Here is a 23,812-nt window from a genome sequence, read left to right on the forward strand (position 1 = left end):
TGGAGAAGTAGCCTAATGATTAGTGCAGTGGCCTAAGAACCAGAGGAACTAGGTTAATTTCCCATTGCAGCTCTTTGTGACTCTAGGGAAGTCACTTAACCCTCCATTGCCCCGGGTACACAATAAGTACCTGTATGTAGTAACATAGTAGATGATGGCAGAGAAAGACCTGTATGACCCATCCAGTCTGCCCAACAAGATAAACTCGTAGTATAAGGTATGATACGTATACTTGGTCTTGATTTATCCTTGCCATTTTCAGGGCACAGGGCATAGACCGTAGAAGTGTGTATGTCGCTGGCCTTGTTCTCCAGTTACGGAAGCTGGAGCTGTCCAGCCACGATCAGGGCACAGACCGTAGAAGTCTGCTCAGCACTGGCGTCGCTTCCCAATTACTGGTGTTGCCATCTAATCACTGCTAAGGTTGTTTGGATCCATGCCTTCTGTACGGAATTCCTTCGCGTTTATCTCGCGCCCTAGGCAGACACCTAGTTTGCTAGTAGCAGAGCCAGCTCTGTAGACCACGCATAATTAAACAGTGGAATATTGCTGGAAAATGTGGTCAAGGCAACCAACACAGTGCAATTTAAAAGAAGACTGGGCAAGTTCCTGGAGGAAAAGTCCATAAAAATTATTAACCAGATAGACATTGGAGAGTCATTGTTCATCCCTGGAAACGAACTATGGGAACAGAATTACTCTTAGGGATCTGCCAGGTACTTGCGTCTCGGAAACAGGATACTGCTCTCATAGATCTTGGTCTGACTCCTCACAGCTTTTCTTAAATTCTTACGTTTTGTCCTTGAAACACAAGAGATTTGGAGACCCAGGCTTAGGTCAGAGAGATATCATAAAAAGGTTGAAATGTGGAGCTCTATGATGAAAATGAAAGGAGACTAGGTGGAGTTACAGCAGCAACTTTTTCTGTTTTAGCATTATTCTTATTTAGTAACACTTCAGGTTTTTATGTTTCTTTTGATATTGTGTTTGGTCTCTGTTACATATTAATCTTGCTTTTAGTTTTGCATATTTTTTAAAATTTTGTGATATGCTGTGTGCACTATTATGGAACAGTTGGCAATCGAAGTCCTAAATATCTACTATAATAAAACGCACCCTCAACGTTCTGAGGACAAAGGTTCTGAACTCCCAGCACAACGATAAAGGGTTCGTAAGTTCATGGTGGTGAAGCCATCCCACTATGACTTTGTGCCCTGCCCTCGCGTCAAACATCATGACATCAAACGAACCCTTTAACGTTGTGCTGTGACTTCAGAACCTTTGCCCACAGAACGTTAAGGGTGACAACGAACGAATCGCAAACAAGCAGGGGGAGGAGTGTTTCCCTACTCCTCCCCCTGGATGTCCAACACCCACCCCCCCGCGCCGCCCCCACCCCCAAAGCCACCCACAAAAAACCACAAAAAAAAGCCCCGCTTCCACATGCTGGAGGTGCAACACTCACCCCCGTGCCGGCCCCCCCACCAACCCACCCACGAAAGACCAGGCAACAAAATAAGCCCCGCAACAACATGCACATGAAGCAACACCCACCGACGCGTAGCTTTGCCGCCAGGGAACCCGAAACCCTGCAAGAACAAGTCCTGTCTTCTGACTCCGGCGTGATCTTCAGCATTACTAGCCTCTGCAGGCAGGGCTTCTGTGCATCTGACGTCCTGTGCAGGACATCAGACGCACAGAACCCCGCCCTGCACAGGCTAGCAAAACTGAAGATCACGTCGGAGTCAGCACAGCACACAACAGAGGACTTCTGCTGGCGGGATTTTGGGTCCCCCGCCAGCAAAACTATGAGACGGTAGGGTGGGATGGCGGCCGGGGGGGGGGGGGTGCATCGCGCGGAGCAGAACACTCCGAGGAAAACCTTGCTAGCGCCCGTTTCATATGTGTCAGAAACGGGCCTTTTTTACTAGTATAGTATAAAAAACCAGGTCTCACTAGCGGCAGCAGCTGAGGGAAGCAGAATTCAGGCACTAGCTCTTAAACCAGTGGGATCCTGGATATGTAAACTCAGCAGCATTTGGTCTCCATGTTTTGCCGACTGTTTCATTTCTGGACTAGTCTTCCAGACTCTTCTCCTCCCCTGAACGAACCTACCTTCCTTTCCCTCAGACTTTTTACTCTTTCCTTTTGTAAAATTATTATTATTATTTTTGTGATTTTTTTTTTTCCTGCACGACAGTCCTTGGATGACGGCGACCTGAGACTTCTCGGGAGAAATCACACAGCCCTTGATTCCTTGAGGACCTTAAAAGAAGCACGAAGACTGTTTCCAGGTGCCACCTCCGTGGATGTCATCTTTGGCCTCCCAGGTCAGACTGTGACATCCTGGGTGGGGACATTGAAAGAGCTGCTGGGACTGTGTGATGACCATGTTTCCCTCTACCAGCTCACGCTAGAGAGGGGCACGGCCCTGTTTGCGCAAGTCCAGAAGGGTCTTCTGAGCAGGCCTGAGCCCGAGGTGCTCGCCGAGATGTACGACGTGGCCCGACAGATTCTGTGCAGCGAGGGGTTCCGTCAGTATGAGGTCTCTAACTTTGCCAGAAACGTAAGTCTGAAGGCGCCATCTCAGTTACGGTCATGGCCGGTTTTAGAGAAGTGCAAACAGGGCAATTGCCTGGGCCCCAAGCTTGCCTGAAGCTGAAGGAGTTGCAGTTTACTGGTGGGCTTTGGGCTCTTTACTTACCTTTATTCTCCATATAAATCCTTAACTTAGACTGAAAATGGATTTCCGGGTCGATTTTGACTGAGTTCATGGCTCATTCTGTGGGCAAAGGTCCTGGGTGAAATTCTTCTGAACAGTTACCTGATGAGATGTATTTTCAAAGCACTTAGACTTACAAAGTTACTACTACTACTATTTAGCATTTAAAAAAAAATCTTTAAGTTTTTACCAAACATAACATTTATGAGTGATATTACACTAATTGAATTAAATTCCATTCAATACAAGAACATTTTTTCTACAGGAAATAATTCTCTTACTAACGACCACAATAATGTGAAATCGATCCAAGAAAGAAATAGAAAAAAAAAATCCCTGCTTAAATAAGCAGTTTCACCTAAAGTTAAATCAAACAAGTAGCTGCTTTCCCAAGTGGGTTACTCAATGCCTGCATACAGCGTTGCATTTTATTTTGTTACATTTGTACCCCGCGCTTTCCCACTCATGGCAGGCTCAATGCGGCTTACATGGGGCAATGGAGGGTTAAGTGACTTGCCCAGAGTCACAAGGAGCTGCCTGTGCCAGGAATCGAACTCAGTTCCTCAGGATCAAAGTCCACCACCCTAACCACTAGGCCACTTCTCCACTGTTGCTACTATTTGAGATTCTACATGGAATGTTGCTATTCCACTAGCAACATTCCATGTAGAAGTCGGCCCTTGCAGATCACCAATGTGGCTGCGCAGGCTTCTGCTTCTGTGAGTCTGACGTCCTGCACAGGACGTCAGACTCACAGAAACAAGCCTGCGCAGCCTTCTACATGGAATGTTGCTAGTGGAATAGCAACATTCCATGTAGAATCTCCAATAGTATCTATTTTAGTTTTGTTACATTTGTACCCTGCGCTTTCCCACTCATGGCAGGCTCAATGCGGCTTACATGGGGCAATGGAGGGTTAAGTGACTTGCCCAGAGTCACAAGGAGCTGCCTGTGCCGGGAATCGAACTCAGTTCCTCAGTTCCCCAGGACCAAAGTCCACCACCCTAACCACTAGGCCACTCCTCCACTCGTGACTAGACTTGTACATTGACCTCTTCCCTGCTTTTTAGAAAATCTTCCAATTGATTTGGGTCAAAGAATTGATATTGCTTAGACTGCAAGATTAATCTACATACACAAGGGTATCTCAAAAGAAAATTTGCCCCGATTGCCAAAGCTCTCGGGCGCAACAACAAAAACATCTTGCGTCTCTTTTGAGTTTCCCTGGATAAATCCGGGAAAACTCTCATTTTTGATCCCAAAAATAAAGAATCCAAATGTCTAAAGGAAAGTCTAAGAACTGCGTCTCTGTCCATTTCCAACGCAAAGGTTACAAGCAAAGTAATTCTTTGTGTTACCACTTCGAGAGACGACTCCAGGAATGCCGTAAGACCCATTGCTCCTTGTTCTGGTAAATTTACTGATGTTTTAACGTCAGTCTGTAAATAAAAAGTTCTAGTTATTGGGGGCAATGAGTTTTCAGGCATCCCCATCAGATATTTTTTAACCATTTGCGTCGGACTTATCAATGGTGACCTAGGAAAATTTATGGGAAAACATTTTTTATTGATGATAAACATATATTGTCACAACAATAGCCCAGGATACACACAGTGTCACCCCAGGACTTCCATTCGCATAATAACATAACAGCATTCATCATCAACTTTTTGTTTAACATTTCCTCCCTTGTCCCCTCCCCGCCTTCCCTTGTATCTCCCAACCGAATCTTGTGTTCTTATAGATTCGTTGGAATCTTTCCTGTTTTTTCCACAGGTAAAGCTAGTGTTGTAGAGTCCCCCCATCCCTACTTCTTCACCCATCCCACCCTTTCCCTTCCCTTTACTTTACACAGAGTCTGACACCTTTCTTATTCATCTAACTTATATCAAAAAGGAGCAAGTTTAAGCGACACCACCTGGGCCGTTATCTCTCTCAAGCTAATGTGTGTGCATCCAATTATGTCCCCTTATCACTTCAAGAATGTGATGGTTTCTCAGTCATACGTGTCTATCGAAATCCCTCATTATCAATCTGGTGACTTGTTTAAAAGGTGGAATATTTATCTTCAGCCTCATTGAGTAGGGTGTCATATTAATCCCTTAGTCAAACCACTCTTCCCCAAGATCATGTGTATAGCCTAAGATACTAGCGATTTCAGAAGTTTAATAAATAACTTCTCCCTCGAGGTGTTAGGGTCTCCCACAATGGTTCCCACTGCGCCCTGAACCTCTGGCCCGGTAGACTATCTATCTCTCGTATTCCGCATCGGTCAACTCGCATTTGTTTAAGCATTTGGCCCCGCCACACTTGCAGGGGAGGCTCCTCCATCCCCCTCCAAAATTGCAAAATTGTGTTAATGCAATAGTACATTCCAATGCATAAGAACGCCTTGAGCCCCTCCGGAGGTATTGTTGTGTACCTAAAGTTGTTGAATAATATTTGTGGATCTTGAATGAATGTGCAACTCCAAATCCGATCTATCTCTTGCCCTACCCGTTGCCAAAATTTTTGTACATACTTACAACCCCAAAACATATGTCCTAATGTAGCCATTTCAGAATTACATTTCGGACAGTTCCCATTTTCTGCAAATCCAGCTTTAAATGCTCTACTCGGAGATATATGAGTTCTAAGGAGCCACTTGTATAACCTCTCTCTCTGCGGAATTGACAGCCTTTGTCTGTATAAGGAGTTTAGGTACGTTTTACAGGTCTCAGGGGAAATTGTACAGTCTAAATCCTGTGACCACCCTCGCGCCAACCTCTTGTAATCTAGCTCGGCCGTTGAATCCTTGAGCTGCTGATGATGGAACTTCAAAGGGACAGCAAGCTGAGCTCTAAGGGTGAAATCTTCCGCTAAGACTTCCACCACATCCTCCGTTAAATCTTTCCAATCTAGAGAGGCCCAGTAATGTCTTAATTGATAATATGCAAAGTGGTTATTCCCCGAGATCTTATACTTTTGTTGGAGCTCAGGATAGGAATATATTTTCCCTTCTTCTGTCACAATATGCGCTAAGTACACCATTCCCTGTTTTCCCCATTTGTAAAATATTCCTCCTCCCTGCCCAGGTAAAAAGGCCGGGTTGTTACGGATCGACAACCAAGGTGATACTCGGGCCGAGAAGTGGCGCCTTCTACAAGTCCATCTCCAGGTCTCCCTGAGCGCTCGTAGCAACGGATGTATCTTAAAAGCGTCCAGAGGCAAAGCAATCCCGGTATGCAGTAATGTACTAAAATGCATCCCTGGGATCCTGGTGGTCTCCACAGGTGTTACTGAGAAATCCGAAGTCCCTCGGTACCAGTCGTTTATATGTCTCATCGAACAGGCAACCGTCAGGAACTTAATATTCAAAAGGCCCATACCTCCCGCGTCCCTTGGTGTTGTAAGTTGCTCATATGTTAATCTTGGTTTTTTCCCTTGCCACAAGTACCCCTGTATTATTTTAATGAGTAATTTGTCGTCCCTAGATTTTAGGAAGAGGGGCAGTTGTTGGAATACATAGAGCCATCTGGGAGCTACCATCATATTAAAAAGCGCAACCCTTCCCCAAATTGTTAGTGGTAATTCCTGCCACATGGTCAATTTGCTTTTAGTCATTTCCATGAGGGGGTTTACATTATCCTTATATAACGAGGTATAGTTATTAGAAATCATCACCCCCAGATACTTTAATTTAGGGCCTACCCATGTGATAGGGAACTCTCCCTGCCATTTTACTTTAACCGTTGCATCAAGGGCCATTGCTCCCGATTTATCATAATTCAGGGAGAATCCTGATAGATTGCCATATTCCTGAATCACCTCCAGTGCAGTTTGTAATGAGCGCTGGGGATCAGTAAGCAACATAAGGATATCATCCGCATAAGCTAGGACCTTCACCTCATGCTCTCCCAAGTGTACTCCACCTATCCCAATATCCGAATTTAACATCCTAATCAGGGGTTCCAGAGTCAAATCAAATAGCAATGGGGAGAGGGGACAACCCTGACGTGTTCCTCTTTCTACAGAAAACCTTGCCGTTGACCCACCATTGACCACAACCTGTGCATTCATATCGTTGTAAAGGGCCTGTATTGCTCGCAGCATCCCATTAGGCAATTTCATCCATTCTAGTAATTCAAACAGAAAGTCCCAACTAACCCTATCAAATGCCTTAGCGGCATCTAAGCTGACCATTAACCCAGGGATTTTCTGATGTCTGCATTGGGCCATGGACAATAATGCTTTCCTCACATGCAATACTGACTGTCTCCCTGGTATGAACCCAACCTGTGCTGGCCCAATGATCCTGGGAAGGTACATTTTAAGACGTTCAGCCAGAATCTTTGCCAGCAATTTGATGTCTACATTAATTAATGAGATAGGTCTGTATGACTCCGGTTCCTCTGCTGCTTTCCCAGGCTTTAATAGTAAAGATATACTCGCGGTATTCTCATGCAATGGGAACTTCCCATCTGCGACAACCGCCTGGTGGTATGCATATAGAGGCCCCAACAAGGAGAGTTGCAGAATTTTATAGAACTCTCCCGAGTATCCATCTACCCCAGGTGCCGAATAGGACTTTAAGCCCTTAATCGCGGTTTGCAGCTCCTTCAGCTGTATCGGGGAATCTAGCATAGCTATCTCTTCTTCTTCAAGTTGTGGCATTCCGGACCTCTGCAAAAATTCCCCTATGGCACCCCTCCCCCCCAATTGCTCTCTCTTATATAAGTGCATAAAGTGTTCTTGCAAGGTTTTCTGAATATCTGCTAATTTGTTAGTGATACGTCCCTTATTATCCCGAATTACTGGGATCGTCCGATTACCGCCCCTCCCCCTAACCATCCTTGCTAAGAGTCCCCCTGCCCTATTGCCAAATCTGTTGAACTTATATTTCTGAAAGGTCTGATTTCTAAGTAAATTCTCATGTAATAATGAGTTGATGGAAGCTTGTATTGCTAAGTATCTATCTTTATTAACTTCTGTTGATTGTGCCAAATATCGGCATCTTGCCCTCACCAGCTGTTTGTTTAAACTGATTAAACTACGCGCAGACCTCTTCCTTCTAGCCGCAACATATGCGATCAGATCTCCTCGCAAAACCGCCTTTCCTGTGCACCAAAACAGTTGTGGATTGGATTGGTGTGCTTTATTGAAATGAGCGAACTCCTCCCATCGGGCCTTTAAAAATTTTTGAAATGATTTGTCATTGGCTAAATAACTCGGGAATCTCCAACGTTTAGCTGCCACCGATCTGCTGGGGTCATTTAATTCAACCCATACGGGACTATGGTCAGAAATTAATATCTCTTCCATTTTGGAATTGATGACCTGAGAAAACAGTGATTCGGACATGAATATATAGTCTATCCTTCCCCACGTACCGTGAGCTCTCGATCTATGCGAGTACTCTTTGGTTTCTGGGTGTAAGTTCCTCCAGGCGTCTATCACAGAGAGAGAGTACCCAAATTCCTTCAATATTTTCCCTTCTTTGTGACCTGCTTGTGTATGTCCTCTTACCCCTGTACAATCTAACTTAGGGTCCATCAGGCAATTCATATCTCCCATTACAATCAAATCTTTACCCTGATATGGTGTCATTTGCTTCAACAAGTTAGGGAAGAATGATTTCTCCGGTGGTGTAGGAGCATTTACATTTAGTATATATAATTCTCTCCCCTGTAACCATAATTTGACCAAGAGATATCATCCTGCAGAATCCTGTAATTCTTTTTTAACTGAATAGGCTAAATGTTTATGGAAACATATCGCTACCCCACCTTTTCTCCCTTCCCCTGAGGCATAGAGCACCTGCCCAACCCAGCTTTGTTGAAGTTTGTCATGTTCCAAATCGGACAGCCTAGTTTCCTGCATACATACAACATCAGCATTTAAATGTTTTAAGTGTTTTAAAATCTTTTTCCTCTTACATGGGGATGTGATGCCCCCTACATTCCATGATATTAACTTACAGTGTGGTATAGATAACAATATAGCATCTTCTCTTTTTCGTTTTATATCTTTCGGCTACTGGGTCCCAGCCCTTCCCCAGCCGCCTCATTAAATAAATTATCATTTCCCCTTCTGCGTCAGCCTTCATTAAATATAAAGTAAATGGATTCCTTTTTGTGTCTTTGTCACCTAGTGCTTTCCTTACTAATAAACATTTGCGTTCCTCCTCCATTTGCTCTCTATGGTGTCTCTGTGTGCTGCATCCCATTTGTTGTCTCCCCTTATTCCCCCTCCCTCCCCCTATCCCTCCTGCCATGTATTAACCCTTATTGACTTCTATTGCCATCATGAAGCCCCTGACGTGACCATACCCCCCCGTGTTTTATTCCAGTTCTCCTCTTTTCTTGCATTTATTCTGTTGTGTGCACTAGAGTTTGGTGCCAGGATCACACTTAAATCATATGTGACAATGAATCAATTTAACATTTTAACCCACAATGTTTTCAACAATGCAACTTTAACCATAATAGCAACATGAAAAGGTGCATCCCCAAGTCGCTCCGATAATCCCGGCCCCATTGGATTCCACCAAACTATAGGATACCAAGTGCTTCAAACACGAGCCTGCAGATCTCAACCATTACCATTACATTTACATTTATATATTACCAGTCCTGGGGCCCCGAACGCAGGGGTTCACTGCTATGGCTCTTGTCCCTCATGTCCACCTTTACTTTCAAGGTTCTGGTTCATTTAAATTCAACATCTACAAACTGCTGCGCGTCTTGAACCTGCTGGAACGCCCTTTCCCAGCCGCCACAGTAAGTATATTATCACTTCCTCTCTAGCATCGACCGTCGCTAAAGGTGAATTAAGCACGGTAGATTCTGACCTCTGGATCGCACTTACATCTTATGCGGCATTGAATCATTCTAACATTTTAACCCAAAATGTCTCAAACAGTGCAACTTTTAACCTGAACAGTAACATTAAATCTTAGACATTGCTACAACATTTGCATTTACCAGTCCTTAAACCTCCTCTCAAGGAGGTTCACTGCTATGGCACTTGTTCCTCTGGACCACAATTATTCTCAGGGATCTGGTTCTTTCAATTCCGCATCCACAAACTGCTGCGCATCCTGGACCTTCTGAAAGGAATGCCACTGGTTCCCATGCTGTATCTTCAAAGTGGCTGGATATATTAACATAAATCTCTTATTTTTATTGGCTAACGCTGCACATATTGGGTGAAATCGCCTCCTCTGTTCTTGAACTCCTGCCGAGTAGTCTTGAAAAATTTTTATCGAGGACCCCTCATATGTAAGGGAATCTCGCTTTATTCTGAAGCCTCGGATGATCTCTTCTTTGTGCAAATAATTATGCACTTTAATGATGACAACTCTGGGGCGCTGCATGCCATGCTGCCAGCGTCCAAGCCTGTGTGCTCTCTCTATACACAGTTCTCCGTAACTATCAGATAAAGCCAGTTCTTTTTTCAGCCACTTTTCTAGCAGAGGCCCCAGTGACTTCTCTGGAATTTTCTCTGGCAGTCCAACAAGTTTCAGGTTGCACCTGCGTGCCCGGTTTTCCATATCTTCTAATTTGTCCTGATGCAACTTAAGCTGCTCCTGCAAACGCGTTATTTCCTGTAAACGCTGTGATCCTGAGTCCTCTACTGCCGAGATCCGGTTTTCAGCCTCATCCACTCTCTTCTCTGTGTCTGCCATTGAAGACTCCATGTTTTTCATCTGCCCTGCCAGTAGATCAAATCTTGGGTTGAGGGCCGCGCTCACCGCCGCAGTAATCTGGGCGAGTTGCTTCTCTGTGAATTCTCCTGCACCTGTTTGTTTCTGATCCGCCATTTTGTGACTGGATTTAGGTGGAGATGTTTTTTCCTTATCAAACTTCGTTCCCCTGCGCGTGGTTCCAGAGGGCACAGGCTTCAGATATTGCTCCATGCAAAAACTGGAGACGTCCTCCCCCACCTCTCGCCCGGGCTGCGGGTGCACTTGTAAATACTAATCAATATATCTAGAAAGCCTCAGCCCACATAAATTCTTGGTACAGTTCGTATTATATGTATGGCTTCTCTGAAATCAGTTCTTGTCCTGGGAGGCCAAAGCTTCAGCAGACCCTAAATACCAGAAGGGGTCTTCCACTGCTCTCTGGGCGTTTGTTACCTGCGCCACTCTCCACTGTGCTGACACTCTGAAAATCCCGCTCTCTTTGAGGTGCCTTTCACTTTAACAGCCTTTTAGCTCAGGAAATCGCGGCCTTACTGTGTCTTATTGCAGTAACTGCATGGTAGCTGTTTGTTGCTACTCCTGGAGTCTCCTCCTTCCAGCTCTGAGTGATTTGTGGCGATCTTTTAATTTGTTCTTCTTCTCCCTTATCGTGCACCCCCGAGTTCGATTCCTCCTCGCTCTACTTCACCTCTCCTGGATCTGTTAAGCGGATCTCCGGACTGCCCGTTGCCGCTGCCGCCGCCGCTTCAGATTCCCGCCTTAGTCCGCCATTTTGCGCTGTGGGGCGCGCCGTTCTTTTGTGTTTTCCAAGTTTCTCGCTGCCGCTTTCGATCTCCGGGCTCTGCCCCTCATGCGTTACTGATGCCCTAGTCTTCTGCCAGCATGTGGTGGGTCGCTGGGGCGGATCTGGTCCGTCAAATTCGGGGCTTCATTTGTGGCGCGACGGAGCTCACGGCAACGCTGCCATTTTGCCGCCTGGCTCCACCGGAAGTCACCTAGGAAAATTTATAAAACGCAAAGTTAGTCTCTTAGATTGATTTTCTAAATATTCCAGGCATCTTAAGGTAAAATTCTTGTCTTTTATTAAAGTTTGCTCCACAAGTTCAATCTTTCCAACTTTTTCAGACAGTCTTTTAACTTCAGAGGCATCTTTAGATGAATTAGCGCAGTCTCTGATAGAACTTTTATTGTCCCCATGTTTTTTAGAATTGCAGTTTGTAATGCAGATTGGGTCTTGGAAGTCAAGTCCCAAAGTGACTCCAATGTCACTACGGCTGGTTTCACTACCTCTCCCATTATACGATCCGGTAGAGGGGCTTTTGAAACCTATTCCAGTATACTCACTGTCCTTAATGAAACAGCAGGAGTAGTTGTTAGTTCTGGCTCTTCCAAGTTTCCAGCTCCAGCTCTCTTCTCCTGCAAACTCCCTCCCTGCACAGCCTGGTCTCTCTCCATAGCGGCAGGGCTTGCCTGAAGATTCTCCCTTCCGGGTTGTGGGGGCGCCGCACGCTCAACAGGGCTAAGGGAAGCCCCGTCTACGCTGTTGTCCTGCTCCACAAGGCAGGCTCCCGCAGTTGGAGTAGAGACCATCTCGGGACCGGGCAACACCGCGAAACGGTCCATCGTTGTCTGCTGTAGCTGAGGCGTTCCACTCGGGACGGAGGGAACCTCCCGAACCTTGCCTCTCCGCTTGCCCATCTTCCGACGGGTAAGGTGCTAACAGCGGCGTTCGTTAGGGCCGGTTCTGAGCTCGTCCGTTAGCGCTACTCAATCCGTCGCCATCTTGGATCTCACAGCTCCTATTTAGCATTTTTATAGCGCTACAAGGCGTACGCAGCGCTGCACAAACATAAAAGAAAGACAGTCCCAGTAACCTGTGGCACTTTGTAAGTCTATGTGCTTTGAAAATGAACCCCCAAAGAAACGTAGTAGATGATGGCAGATAAAGACCCAAGAGCCATACGGTCCATCCAGTCTGCCCAACAAGATATAGCATAAGGTACGATGTGATACTGTTTATGACACAACACTAAGGGAGAGGCTAGGATTAAGAGTGAATGAGCAGGAAGATGCTAGAGAATTAAAACATGTTTGAAAACCCAAGACTGAAGAAGGGAATCCAATGTCTTGCTCATGAGAACAGCCCCATTAATGTCATTAGATTAGATACTGGAGGTCATTTCCTGGTGCTGAAATTTGTCCATACATTGTATAGTATTCCATGTTTTAGGCTCACTTTTATTTTTTTTAACTCAAGACTTCTCAATCGCAATGAATTTATCCCACTTTTTCAGGTGCTGAGGATATTTACAGATTCTTGCTTTTGTCTTTTTTTCTTGTCCTGCAGGGGGCGCTTAGCATTCATAACCAATCCTACTGGCAAGGGCGCCAGTATATTGGAGTTGGCCCTGGTGAGTTCCCATTTACTAGCCCTTGGGGGTCTATCACATAGGCAACAATTCAGCATCTTTGATTTATTCCAGCTAGCAGGGCTGCACTGTAGGCTGCTGAGCACTGCTATAGGGAAGTTCACATTGATGGACAGCACTGGAACTGCCAACTGCTGGCATTCACAGAGCACTGCACTGCCGCAGCTGCCACGCCCACTGCTATTAGGAAGGCGTAGCTGCCGATGTCACTGCATAGTGGAAGCGCACACTGCGAGAGTTCAGCTAGCACTGACAAAGCACTGCTGTAAAGAAACCTACCCTTGGGAATACTGAAGCTTGCATTATCCTGCCTGTCTGTAATGTCAAATGGCTTTGGAAAGGCCCCGTGTGAGACTGTCCCAGGTCCTGCCTCCACTCCCCCTTCTCAGGGATAAAAATGTCTTGTCTTTCAGGGGCACATGGCCGCTTTGTGCCACGGAAGGATGGTAAGAACCTTCGGGAAGCCAGGATCCAGACACTGGAACCGGACCCGTGGATGAGGGAAGTAATGTCTGTGGGACATGGCACCAGGAAAAGGACAGATCAAAGCGAACTGGATGTGTAAGTCTGTTAATTTCTTTGCTTTCCCTGGTGAGACTAGTGACTACTAATTACAATTCCAATAATGCTCAGGGTGGCTTCTAACAGGGATGGACAAGCATGGTCCTCGAGGGGCCAGAACCCAGTTGGGGTTTCAAGATTTCCACAATGAGTATGCATGTGATTGATTTACATGTACTACTTTCATTGTATGCATATCAATCCCATGCTTATTCATTGTGAAAATCTTGACACCCTGACTGGGTTGTGGCCCTCGAGGACCGTGGTTGCCCACTTCTGGTTTATAACATTGCTGGTAATTCAGGTGCAATAAGTGCCTGTCCCAAAGAGCTTACAATCCTTGAGGCAACACAAGATAAAATGACGTGTCTGAAGTCACAGGGAGTGTCAATGTGGGGGGGGGGGGGGGGGTAGGATTTAGGCTCTGTTCTATGGTTTATTAGGTATTTTCTATACCGACATTTTGTTTGGTACATCAAACTGGTTTACAAATTCAAGGACTAAGCTTGGACACCCCTGCAATGGTATAAATCAGATTCAGAGGACAGGACAAGACACGTAAGCATTAATTCACGGAGTAAAAATTAAGCCTGTGCAATGCTGATGTGTCCTGAGCCTGAAGTATATGCTGAAAGTGCAAGGCTAAACAGGTGGGTTTTCCCAGACCTTTGCTCTAACTCAGGGGCCACTGACATACTGGGCTAGTCAGATTTTCAGGATATCAATGGTGACTATGCATGAGATAAATTTGCATGTAGTACCTCCATTGTATGCAAATCTGCGTCATGCATATTCATTGTGGATATCCTGAAAACCTGACGGGCTGGGTGTGTCGTGAGGACTAGGTTGAGAACCACTGCTCTGATAGGCCACTACAGTGTGTATCACTAGAGCTGCCTATTGAGGCCTCCTGACCCACTTTATTCTGCATATCAGATACTCTCTCTTTAAGGCATTAACATCAGTTCATCAGAGCTGGCTTAACCATTAGGTGGTCACCTAGGGCAACAGCTGCTGTCAAAGAAAACAATAATAAGTTCTAACGTCCAGACAAACTCTAGGAACTGGATGGTTGTAGGATCATCAAGCTTGTAGAATTAAATTAGCAAAATTGTGGGCAGAGTCCTGAAGATTAATTTCAGGGGGGGAGGGGGGATGAGAATAAGGCTGAAGGTTCATCTAGGATGCCCAATTCTCTTGCAGTGGTCCTGCAATTCATTGACTTGTTTTGACTGCAGATTGGAGGAAGTTCTGGTCATGGGACTGCGTATGGATGTTGGAATTACACATGAGGTGAGAGCTCACACCGTCTGTCATCTGAGGAGCAGCTGCGGGCAGCAGAGATCCAAAGTCTGGATCCCCTCCTTCCAGTTAGCTCACACATCACACCGCTTTCACTACAGGGGAACAGGGGAAACTGCTTATCAAGAAATGAGGAGAGGAGAGCAGCAACTTGGGGCTATCCAGTGTGTGTTGTAAAACTCACAGTATTGTGAGGTGATGGTACAAGAGGTTTATGAACCTTTATTGTTTGAAGACATGGGTTTGATTCTAGCTCAAGCTTGAGAGGAAAAGACTGGCCCTCGGAAAACCGGCAAACATAAGACTCCATACTGTGTCAGACCAATGTTCCATCTAGCCCAGTATCCTGTTTTCCATGCAGTGGCCAAGCCAGGTCACAAAGTACCTGATAGAAACCCAAATAGTAGCAACATTCCATGTAGAATCCCAAAGAGTAGCAACATTCCATGCTACCAATCCCAGGGCAAGCAGTGGCTTCCCCATGTCTGTCTCAATACCAGACTATGGACTTTTTCACCAGGAACTTGTCCAAACCTTTTTTAAACCCAGGTACGCTAACCGCTGTTACCACATCCTCTGGCAAAGAGTTCCAGGGTAGGATGAAGCCATAGGCAAAGTAGGCATGTCCCTAGGGCCCAAATGTTTAGGAGGGAAACTCTCAGATGTGCTAATTCAGTGGCTCCTGAACCATAATTTTGCCAATATAAGTCAGCCACAGGCAAAATGAAGAGCTGAGGGGGGAGGGGTAGAGGCACCACAGCCACCGCTGCCCACAGAGCTCTGTTTGTTCTCCACACCCTTTGTGTATTGTTCTTCAGTCGACAAGAGCAGTAGGTCAGCAGCATGTCTTATCTGCTGCTGGGTCCTCAGCAGGTAGCAAAAAAAGAGAGGGTACCAAGAATGCAGACAAGTGTAACACAGGGGCATAGCTACGTGGGGCCACGGGGGCATGGGCTCCCCAATCCCCGCCAGCCGAAGTCCTCTTCTCTGGCGCGGCCGCATTGCTGATCTGCAACGTTGTGCGTGCAGGACATCGGACTCACAGAAACAGAAGCCTGCCCTTGCAGATCAGCAATGCGGCCGCGCCAGAGAACTTCGGCTAGCGGGGGTTGAGGACTCCCGCCAGCAAAGGTACCTGACGGAGGGGGAGGGTCGGCGGTGGCTGGAAGAGGGGGTCGAAAGGGTTGGTGCTCTGGGGGGAGGCTAAAATTTGCCCCCCTTCCTCTGAAGTCTGGCTTCGCCCCTGGTGTAACAAGAAAACAAAAGCAAAAAAGGACCTTCAGGAGTGGAACCATCAAGAGTCCTTTGTTCATAAGACCTGGCACGGGCTGTGTTTCGGTGCTCATGCGTCAGGGATCAAATGGAGATCAACGCTCTTAGAAAAAAGTATAAATGGAAAAGCTTAGTGTGCTATAAAAAAAAAGAAGATAAAGCTGTGACTCAAACGGACATGTCTTTGGTTTCGTTACTGAAGATGCGCTCGTTTGAGTCGTGGCTTTATCTTCTTTTTTTAATTATTATTATTATTGTTACATTTGTACCCCACATTTTCCACCTATTTGCAGGCTCAATGTGGCTTACAGAGTGTTGTTATGACAGAATCATGACAGGATATTGGATAAAATCAAAAGTAAGCAGAAGATGGATGAGGAGTTAGAGAAGATGGTGTTAGAATAGGATAGTTTAGGAGGTGATTTGTGTCTTTAAGGGGTCTTTTGTAGGCTCTATTAAAGAGATGTGTCTTCAGAGATTGCAAAAGTTGCTTAGATTATCCATAGTTTTTAGGGCTGGGGGTAACCCATTCCATATCTGTGTACCCTGTTTCCCCGAAAGGAAGACATCCCCCGAAAATAAGACCTAGTAGAGGTTTCCTGAATTGGTAGATATAAGGCCTCCCCCGAAAGTAAGACCTAGCAAATTTTTGTTTGAAAGCAGGGCCGCCGAGAGCCGGACAAGGCCGCCCCCGGGCCGCCCCCCACCCACCCTCCGTCGCTCCCGGAACTACCTTAAACGCCTCCTTTCACCTTCGCAGCAAGCAGCAGCAGGGCAGACCTCTCCTTCCTTCCATGCCCCGCCCTCGCGGACATTACATCAGGCGAGGGCGGGACACAGAAGGAAGGAGTGGCCTGCCGTGCAGCTGCTTGCTGCGAAGGTGAAAGGAGGCGTTTAAGGTTAGTTCCGAGAGCGACGGAGGGCGGGCGGGCCAACCCCGATGTTTTCCCGAAAAATAAGACAGCCCCTGAAATAAGACCTAGTGCATTTTTGGGGCAAAAAATTAATATAGACAGTGTCTTATTTTTGGGGAAACACGGTACTTCTGTAGGAGAAGGTAAGTGGCGTATGCCTGCTTATATTTAAGTCCTTTACAACTGGGGAAGTTCCGATTGAGGAATTTGCGGGCTGATCTCTTGGCATTTCTGGGCTTTTTCATTTTATAGTTTTATCTAAGAGCATTGATCTCCATTTGACCCCCTGACGCAGGCGCATGAATGCTGAAACATGGCCTATGTCGGGTCTTATGTACAAAGGACTCTTGATGGTTCCACGCCTGAAGGTCCTTTTTTGCTTGTGTTTTCTTGTTGCTTCTTCCTCTGTAGCCAGACCACACAGGGCCACATTTGTAGGAGTTTTAAAAAGTATCTTTATTACAACAGGGAGTTAAACATACTGGCAGGGCCCACCAGAGACTTAAACCTGTCCTGCCAGCCAAGAATTATCAGTGCAGAACTAGACTGGCAGATTCCAGGGCCAGTCAGGTTCCCACAAATCCGGGGACGGAAGCAAGCGGTCGATATTTTGGGTTCTTAACTGGTGCCACAGTACATGAGTCTTTACAATTCCTTTTATTCTCTCCCTCTTTCTTTCCAGCATTGGCGGCAGTTTATGCCTAGCCTGACTCTGCAGACTGTGTTTGGCACTTCACAGCAAGTGAGAGCTTTAGAGGAACAGGGCTTCCTGCTGCTCGATGACAGGTAACTGGCTGAGGCAGAAGGCACGGAGGGGCAAGGCGGAACATTAGCGGAATGTTAAGCCCTTGGGAATAAGCCCTGATAATGTTTTTCTTCTCAGCGGCCTGCGGTGCTCCTGGAAGGGTCTAGCTGTGCTCGACAGTCTCCTGCTGACTTTACTGAACCAACTCCAGCAATCTTGGTAGACAGAGCTCAGCAAGGTGCCTGAATCTGGATCCAAGCAGGGAAGACAGATCAGAGCAAACGCCTGCTGTTGTGCTGTATATTCCAAGTGTATATAGAAATAAAGATTTTATTTTATAAATACCTATTTATGTTGGTATATGTTATTACAAGTGTATAGAGAAATTTATTTTATAAATAATGTAAATATTTTTTGCAGCTGTTCTACAAGACAATCATAACACATTTTAATGCTGAATTTCAGCTGCAGGAGTGTTTTCTTTATACCAGGCTTAGACAAGAGGGCTAGTCCTTGGCTGCATAAAGAAATACAAGGATGGACAAACCGAAGACAGCTAGGAAGGTTGGGGACAGGGGGAGGAAAGTGAGGGAAAGAGGATCGGGATCAAAGTAGGGGAGGGAAGAAGAGAAAAAGAGCTCAGGGGGAGAGGGAGAGCTGCAAATATGCTTGCCTGCCTTGAGTTCGAAATGCCTGGTTATAGCTGTGGGTTTAGCTCCTGCTTTGAGACACAGAGGTAGTGTTGGAGAGTTTAGAGCAGTTTTAAGAGTCAGTGACATTTAGAGCTAGGTCACAGTGCAGTGTATATTATTAGGTCCCAGGAAACAACAAGGCAAAGGATCAGCAAACTCCGATGTGGAAATAACCAAAGCAGATCAGTGATCAGTCCAAACCACTCTTTATTGTAGAAACTCAATCAAATAAAATGCCCGACACAGGCTGGGTTTTGCCCAGAGGGCTGCATCAGGGGCTAGAATCTTCATCACTAATACACGCTGCTATTTGTTTGGAAAGCTCCTTTCACTTTTAAGTAGAGATTGTGCTGGTTTTTTATCTGCCTTGGTACTGTACTCAATTGATTTTCCAATGAAGACATAAGCATCGCCACACTGGACAGACCAAAGGTCCATCTAGTCCAGCACCCTGTCTCCGACAGTGGCCCATCCAGGTCACAATCACCCGACAAGATCCACGGAGCAAAGCATTTTGTACTGGTTGTCCCAGGAATAGTGGATTGTTCCCTACGTCCGTTTAATAACATTCTATGCCATTTTCCTTCAGGAAGCCGTCCAAACCTTTCTTAAACTCTGCTAAGCTAACCGCCTTAACCACATTCTCCGGCAACGAATTCCAGAGTCGAATTACGCGCTGAGTAAAGAAAAATTTTCTGTTATTTGTTTGAAACTTACTGCACTCCAGCTTCATCGCATGCCCCCTTGTCCTAGTATTTTTGGAAAGCGTAAACAGACGCTCCATATCTATCTTTTCCACTCACTCATTATTTTATATCATATCACCCCTCAGCTGCCTTTTCTCCAAGCTGAAGAACCCCAACCGCTTTAGCCTTTCCTCATAGGAAAGTCGTCCCATCCCCTTAATCATCTTTGTCGCCCTTCTCTGCACCTTTTCTAATTCCACTATATCTTTTTTGAGGTGCGGCGACCAGAATTGAACACAATACTCTAGGTGCAGTCGCCCCATAGACCGATACAGTGGCATTATAATATCCTCATTTTTGTTTTCCATCCCTTTCCTAATAATAACCTAATATTCTGTTGCTTTCTTATGTATTGTGGAAGTTAAGCACAATACCTAGTTTTTTTCGTGATGAAGATTACAGTATAGCCCTCTGACGCGAAACACGGCCTGTGTCGGGCATTTTATTGAGTTTCTACAAGAAGAGTGGTTTGGACTGATCACTGATCTGCTTTGTGTATATTATTAGGGCAAACTCAAACTGTACAGACCTTAGGGAATCAGAAGACAGCATTAGCCAAAAAGGGGCCTTCTCTTGAAATGAGGACTGAAAGTAGATTATTCCCTGCACTGGGTAGCGTTTTGAGATATAACACGTGCATTACGATTTAGTTTTGAAAGCAGTGACGAACAGCAGCACTGGCTTCGGACAACAAACTGAAGGGCTTTATTTGCTCAGCTCCTCTGTCACATTGCTGTGCTGAACCAAAATTTGTGGGACAAACCTGAAGAATTCCAATGGCAGAATGGTAACGGTGTAAACTGAGGACTGTTTTATTTTTAATAAAACAACAATGTAGGTAGAGAGCCTTGTTATAACTATGGATTTGTGGGAGGGGGTTGGGATAAAAAGTTGATGATGATGTTGGTTTGGACTAAGTGATATTCTGTTCTTGTGTGCATTTTTGTGAGAAAATTCTGTATTTTGAGAAATACAGATATACCTGTTGTTTTGAATCTTTCAATAAAATCAATTGAACATAATAAAGCAACAACACAGGGATATACAGCAAGATTGGCAAGTGGAAACTAAACATTGAAATCCAGGTGCAAATGCCCTGGCCTGCAACTTATAGGTGGATCATTAATTCCAGTTAGAAGGCGAGACTGAGTCAGTCCCTTCAGACATGGAAAATATGGCCACTCTTCCTACCTGCTGAGTGAAATCCTTAATACATGTATCACTGCTGTGCCACTTGAAGGCCTGTCATAAAGTTTTGTTTATTTACTCAATTACACTGTATTTAGTCACATAAGTCCTTTCCCAAAAGTGTCAATTTCTAATTATGGGCCCCTATGCAACAATTTGGTGACCTGGTTTGGCCACTGTTTAGAAGTAGGACACAGGGCTAGATGGACCTTTTGTCTGATCCTGTATGTCAATGTCTTGTTTATATATCCTTTGAAAGGTCAGATATGAAGTTTCTAATCTCAAGGAAGAAGGTAAAGAGTTCCATAGAGAAACTACAACACAAGAAAACAAAGAGTTAAAAATTCTTTAAAAAATGAATACCTCTAGGGCTGGGAGGAAAAAGAAACATAAGTGTCTGCAATCGAGAGGGATGACTAAACATGAAATCTCTAAAAATATTAAGCAACAGTTCCACGAGAGCCCGTAGATTATCTGGAACAACAAACAAGCTGATTTAAATACAACCCTTTTACGTACAGGAAGCCAATGCAATGCTGTCAAGCATGGAGAGACGCCATCAAAACTTCTTCAACCTATAAATCAAGTATTTGAATAAGGGAATTGGGACTTGATATACTGCCTTTCTGAGGTTTTGGCAACTACATTCAAAGTGGTTACATATATTCAGGTACTTATTTTATACCAGGGGCAATGGATGGTTAAGTGACTTGCCCGAGTTGCAAGGAGCTGCAGTGGGAATTCAACTCACTTTTGAAAAGGCACATTTTTCCTTTAACCCCTCCATGCATATTGAACAGAATAGTCCCAGTACAGATCCATGAGGCAGTATACTAAGTTCTCCTTCTTTCTTTCCTCAGGAAAGAAAATGCCATTCACTCCTGTCTTCTGTTGTCTAACACTCAAACCAGTTCTTAAGCAACCCCACCACCTTGGGCCCAGGACCACAATGCAAAAAGAAAAAAAAAAAGTGTAAGAAAATCTACCAGTATACCATGAAGGTAACATGTGCACTAACCATCACATCTACTAATGTCAAGGTAGCAAAAATAGCCCAGAAGGTGGTGACCAGACCCGGATGCTATGGTCCATTGAGAGAGGAAAAAACAAATAAATACATCTCTACAGGTCTCGCCACTAAACTTCCCATACACACAAAATTAGAGAAATCTTTTAGTAAACAACCTCTACTTGGGGGGGGGGGGGGGGGGGGGGGGGGTAGGTGTATAGCTATACTATTGAAACATATAATCTGGAAGAAAATCATATCTGAAGAGGAAAGAATGCTTTCTTGAGCATCAAATTACAGTACACACTGCACACTCCTTTGTCTGTTCCTTCTCCTTCCTTAGTTTCTTACTACTCCTTCACTTATGGACCCTTTACTAAGCCACGGTAAATAAAAAGTGGGCTGCGTTAGTTTTGGTGCATGCTGGGCACTGGGGAAAAGGCCTTTTTTTAAAAAAATGGGGCAAGTAAATGGCCATGTGCTAATATTAAAATTAGTGCATTAACGCCACCTCATGTGCTACCTGTGTGGTAAATATGGGAGAGATCTGCCGGCAAGCGGAGAACTCACACCCCCACGGTGAAAACAGAGAAATGCAGAGAGTGGGGAGAGCGACCAAGGATGCCAGAAACTGGAGGATGTTCGTTAATGAAGAATTTTATTAAGAGTTTTAAAAGACTCGGCACAACGTCGTGTTTCGGCCGTCAGGCCTGCATCGGAGTGTTGAATAAAAGCATGAAAGATGGGGAGTGGAAGGCCCATGATTACAACAAGCTGTTTCAACACTAAACCTCCTGAGGCATGAGAAAAGAATGTGACGGACATTAAACATCAGCCAAAGGCACGGCTCCAGAAAGTCTGTGGGCAAGAAGGGGGAGCAATAAGGGGAAACAGATGTAGCATGTTCTGCACATGATTAACAGCTTTGTGGTATTCAGAGACTTGCACAGGGATGTTGTATAGTCAGATGCCAAAGAAAAATGCTATATAAGACCAACGGGAAATTTGTGTATTAAGCATTCTGACTCCTTTGCCTGTACATTGCTTGTTTAGCATTCTGATTTCTTTGCCTGTACATTGCTTGTTTGAGTACAGATATGCTTCCTGAATACCCCATTGATGGTTATACAGTTGTAAACTAAAGAAGTGAATAAACTTTTTATATTGAATATGAAATTCGTCTAGCCTTTTCTTCAAAGTGGCGACCGCGGCAGGACGTATGCCGCGCATGGAAAGAAGAGCGAGACGAATGACAAATAAGTGTTTGTTGTTAATGAAAGTTTTTTACAGGATTTTGAGAGCAAGCGTTGTCTAGCCTAATTTTTCGTGCACCACTGATTTGGAGTGATCAACCTACTGACGTGGACATACAGGTGACGACTCCTGGGCTTGCTTAAAAAAAAACGAGAAGACGCGTGAGTAAGCTTACACTGTGGCCTTATTACCGGTATATTTGTTTAGCTTTGTAGTTTCTTTTTTGTATATTTTCTTTGTTTAGGTGCATTAGTATATTTTTGTAGGTTGTGGTTATATCGGAGAAATTGTAATAGGTTCAGAATAAAATGGAAGGGAAAGGGGCAGATAAGAAAGAAAAGCCCCCTGTATACTTTGTATTTAGATTTAGATAGTTCAAAAAAAATGCCCCCTTTGCAGCATGTCATAGAATTATTCCCGTTAGAAAAAAAACAGATTGAAGAAGACACATGAGAAATGGGTCAAATATGCTTGCAAAAGATTCTTTTTTGAGCTGGTCTCAGTATGGATCGTTTGATCGTCCAAAATTATTATCTCTCCTGAGATACATACAAGAAAATAAAAAGAAGCAGAAAAGTTTAGAGAAGCAATCTTACAATTTGGAATTTATTTTCTGTAGCAGCAGATCTTTTTTCATGCTGATGTAGATAGGATACAACAAGAGGCAGAAATGTATAAAAGAAATAATCCCCCGTCGTATGAATCTAGCAGGGACACGTTGTGCCCCCTAAGGGCGACTGATAAAATGAAGGAATCAAAGCCAAAGCGCCCTGTGCCTTGCGCTGGGTATTCGGCTCTTGATGATCCCCCAGTGATTCAGAAAGTGAAAAGGGAGGGGATAATGAGGACAGTGATGTGGGGACTAGGGGAACAGAAAAAGGAGGAAAAAACGGGTGAGACATAAAGAAAAAGGAAGTCTAATATAGATTCAGTACTTATCCTGATTTAAAACCCTAATTACATCAGAACACTATACCTGGCAACTCAATTTGAAATTGAGGGACGACCACAGGATGTACTCCGAGCCTCCCATAACCATGTCAACCCCAACTCATAAGCGAACAAAAACTATGCCAACATCTTTAAATCCCAGGGCCCCCAGGCCAATTTTTCGAGGCACGCATGTGGCTGCAGACTTATGAAACTGAATAGTACTAAATATGGTGAGGAATGTGTGGGGGGCTACTAGACACTTGTTAAATGTAAAACGGCTCCCCTTGCCGTGCGATGAAAATGGTCCTAGTACACATGAGGGACATTCAGGAATTATTAAAGGCTGTCAACAAATCTTGCC

General features: G+C 44.8%; 1 protein-coding gene across 1 annotated transcript in view; it reads left to right on the forward strand.

Moving 5' to 3' along the window:
• RSAD1 (radical S-adenosyl methionine domain containing 1) overlaps positions 1 to 18,191 on the forward strand; it is a 29,019-nt gene extending 10,828 nt beyond the window's left edge. Inside the window, exons 4-9 of the mRNA XM_030206354.1 lie at positions 2,201 to 2,566; positions 12,754 to 12,817; positions 13,249 to 13,396; positions 14,635 to 14,689; positions 17,567 to 17,670; positions 17,768 to 18,191. Coding sequence (XP_030062214.1) covers positions 2,201 to 2,566; positions 12,754 to 12,817; positions 13,249 to 13,396; positions 14,635 to 14,689; positions 17,567 to 17,670; positions 17,768 to 17,852 — 822 coding nt within the window. The 3' untranslated portion in view covers positions 17,853 to 18,191. The remainder of the gene's footprint in view (positions 1 to 2,200; positions 2,567 to 12,753; positions 12,818 to 13,248; positions 13,397 to 14,634; positions 14,690 to 17,566; positions 17,671 to 17,767) is intronic.
• The last annotated feature ends 5,621 nt before the right edge of the window (positions 18,192 to 23,812 follow it).

The sequence above is a fragment of the Microcaecilia unicolor genome, chromosome 6, assembly GCF_901765095.1.
Source record: "Microcaecilia unicolor chromosome 6, aMicUni1.1, whole genome shotgun sequence".
Taxonomy (NCBI): domain Eukaryota; kingdom Metazoa; phylum Chordata; class Amphibia; order Gymnophiona; family Siphonopidae; genus Microcaecilia; species Microcaecilia unicolor.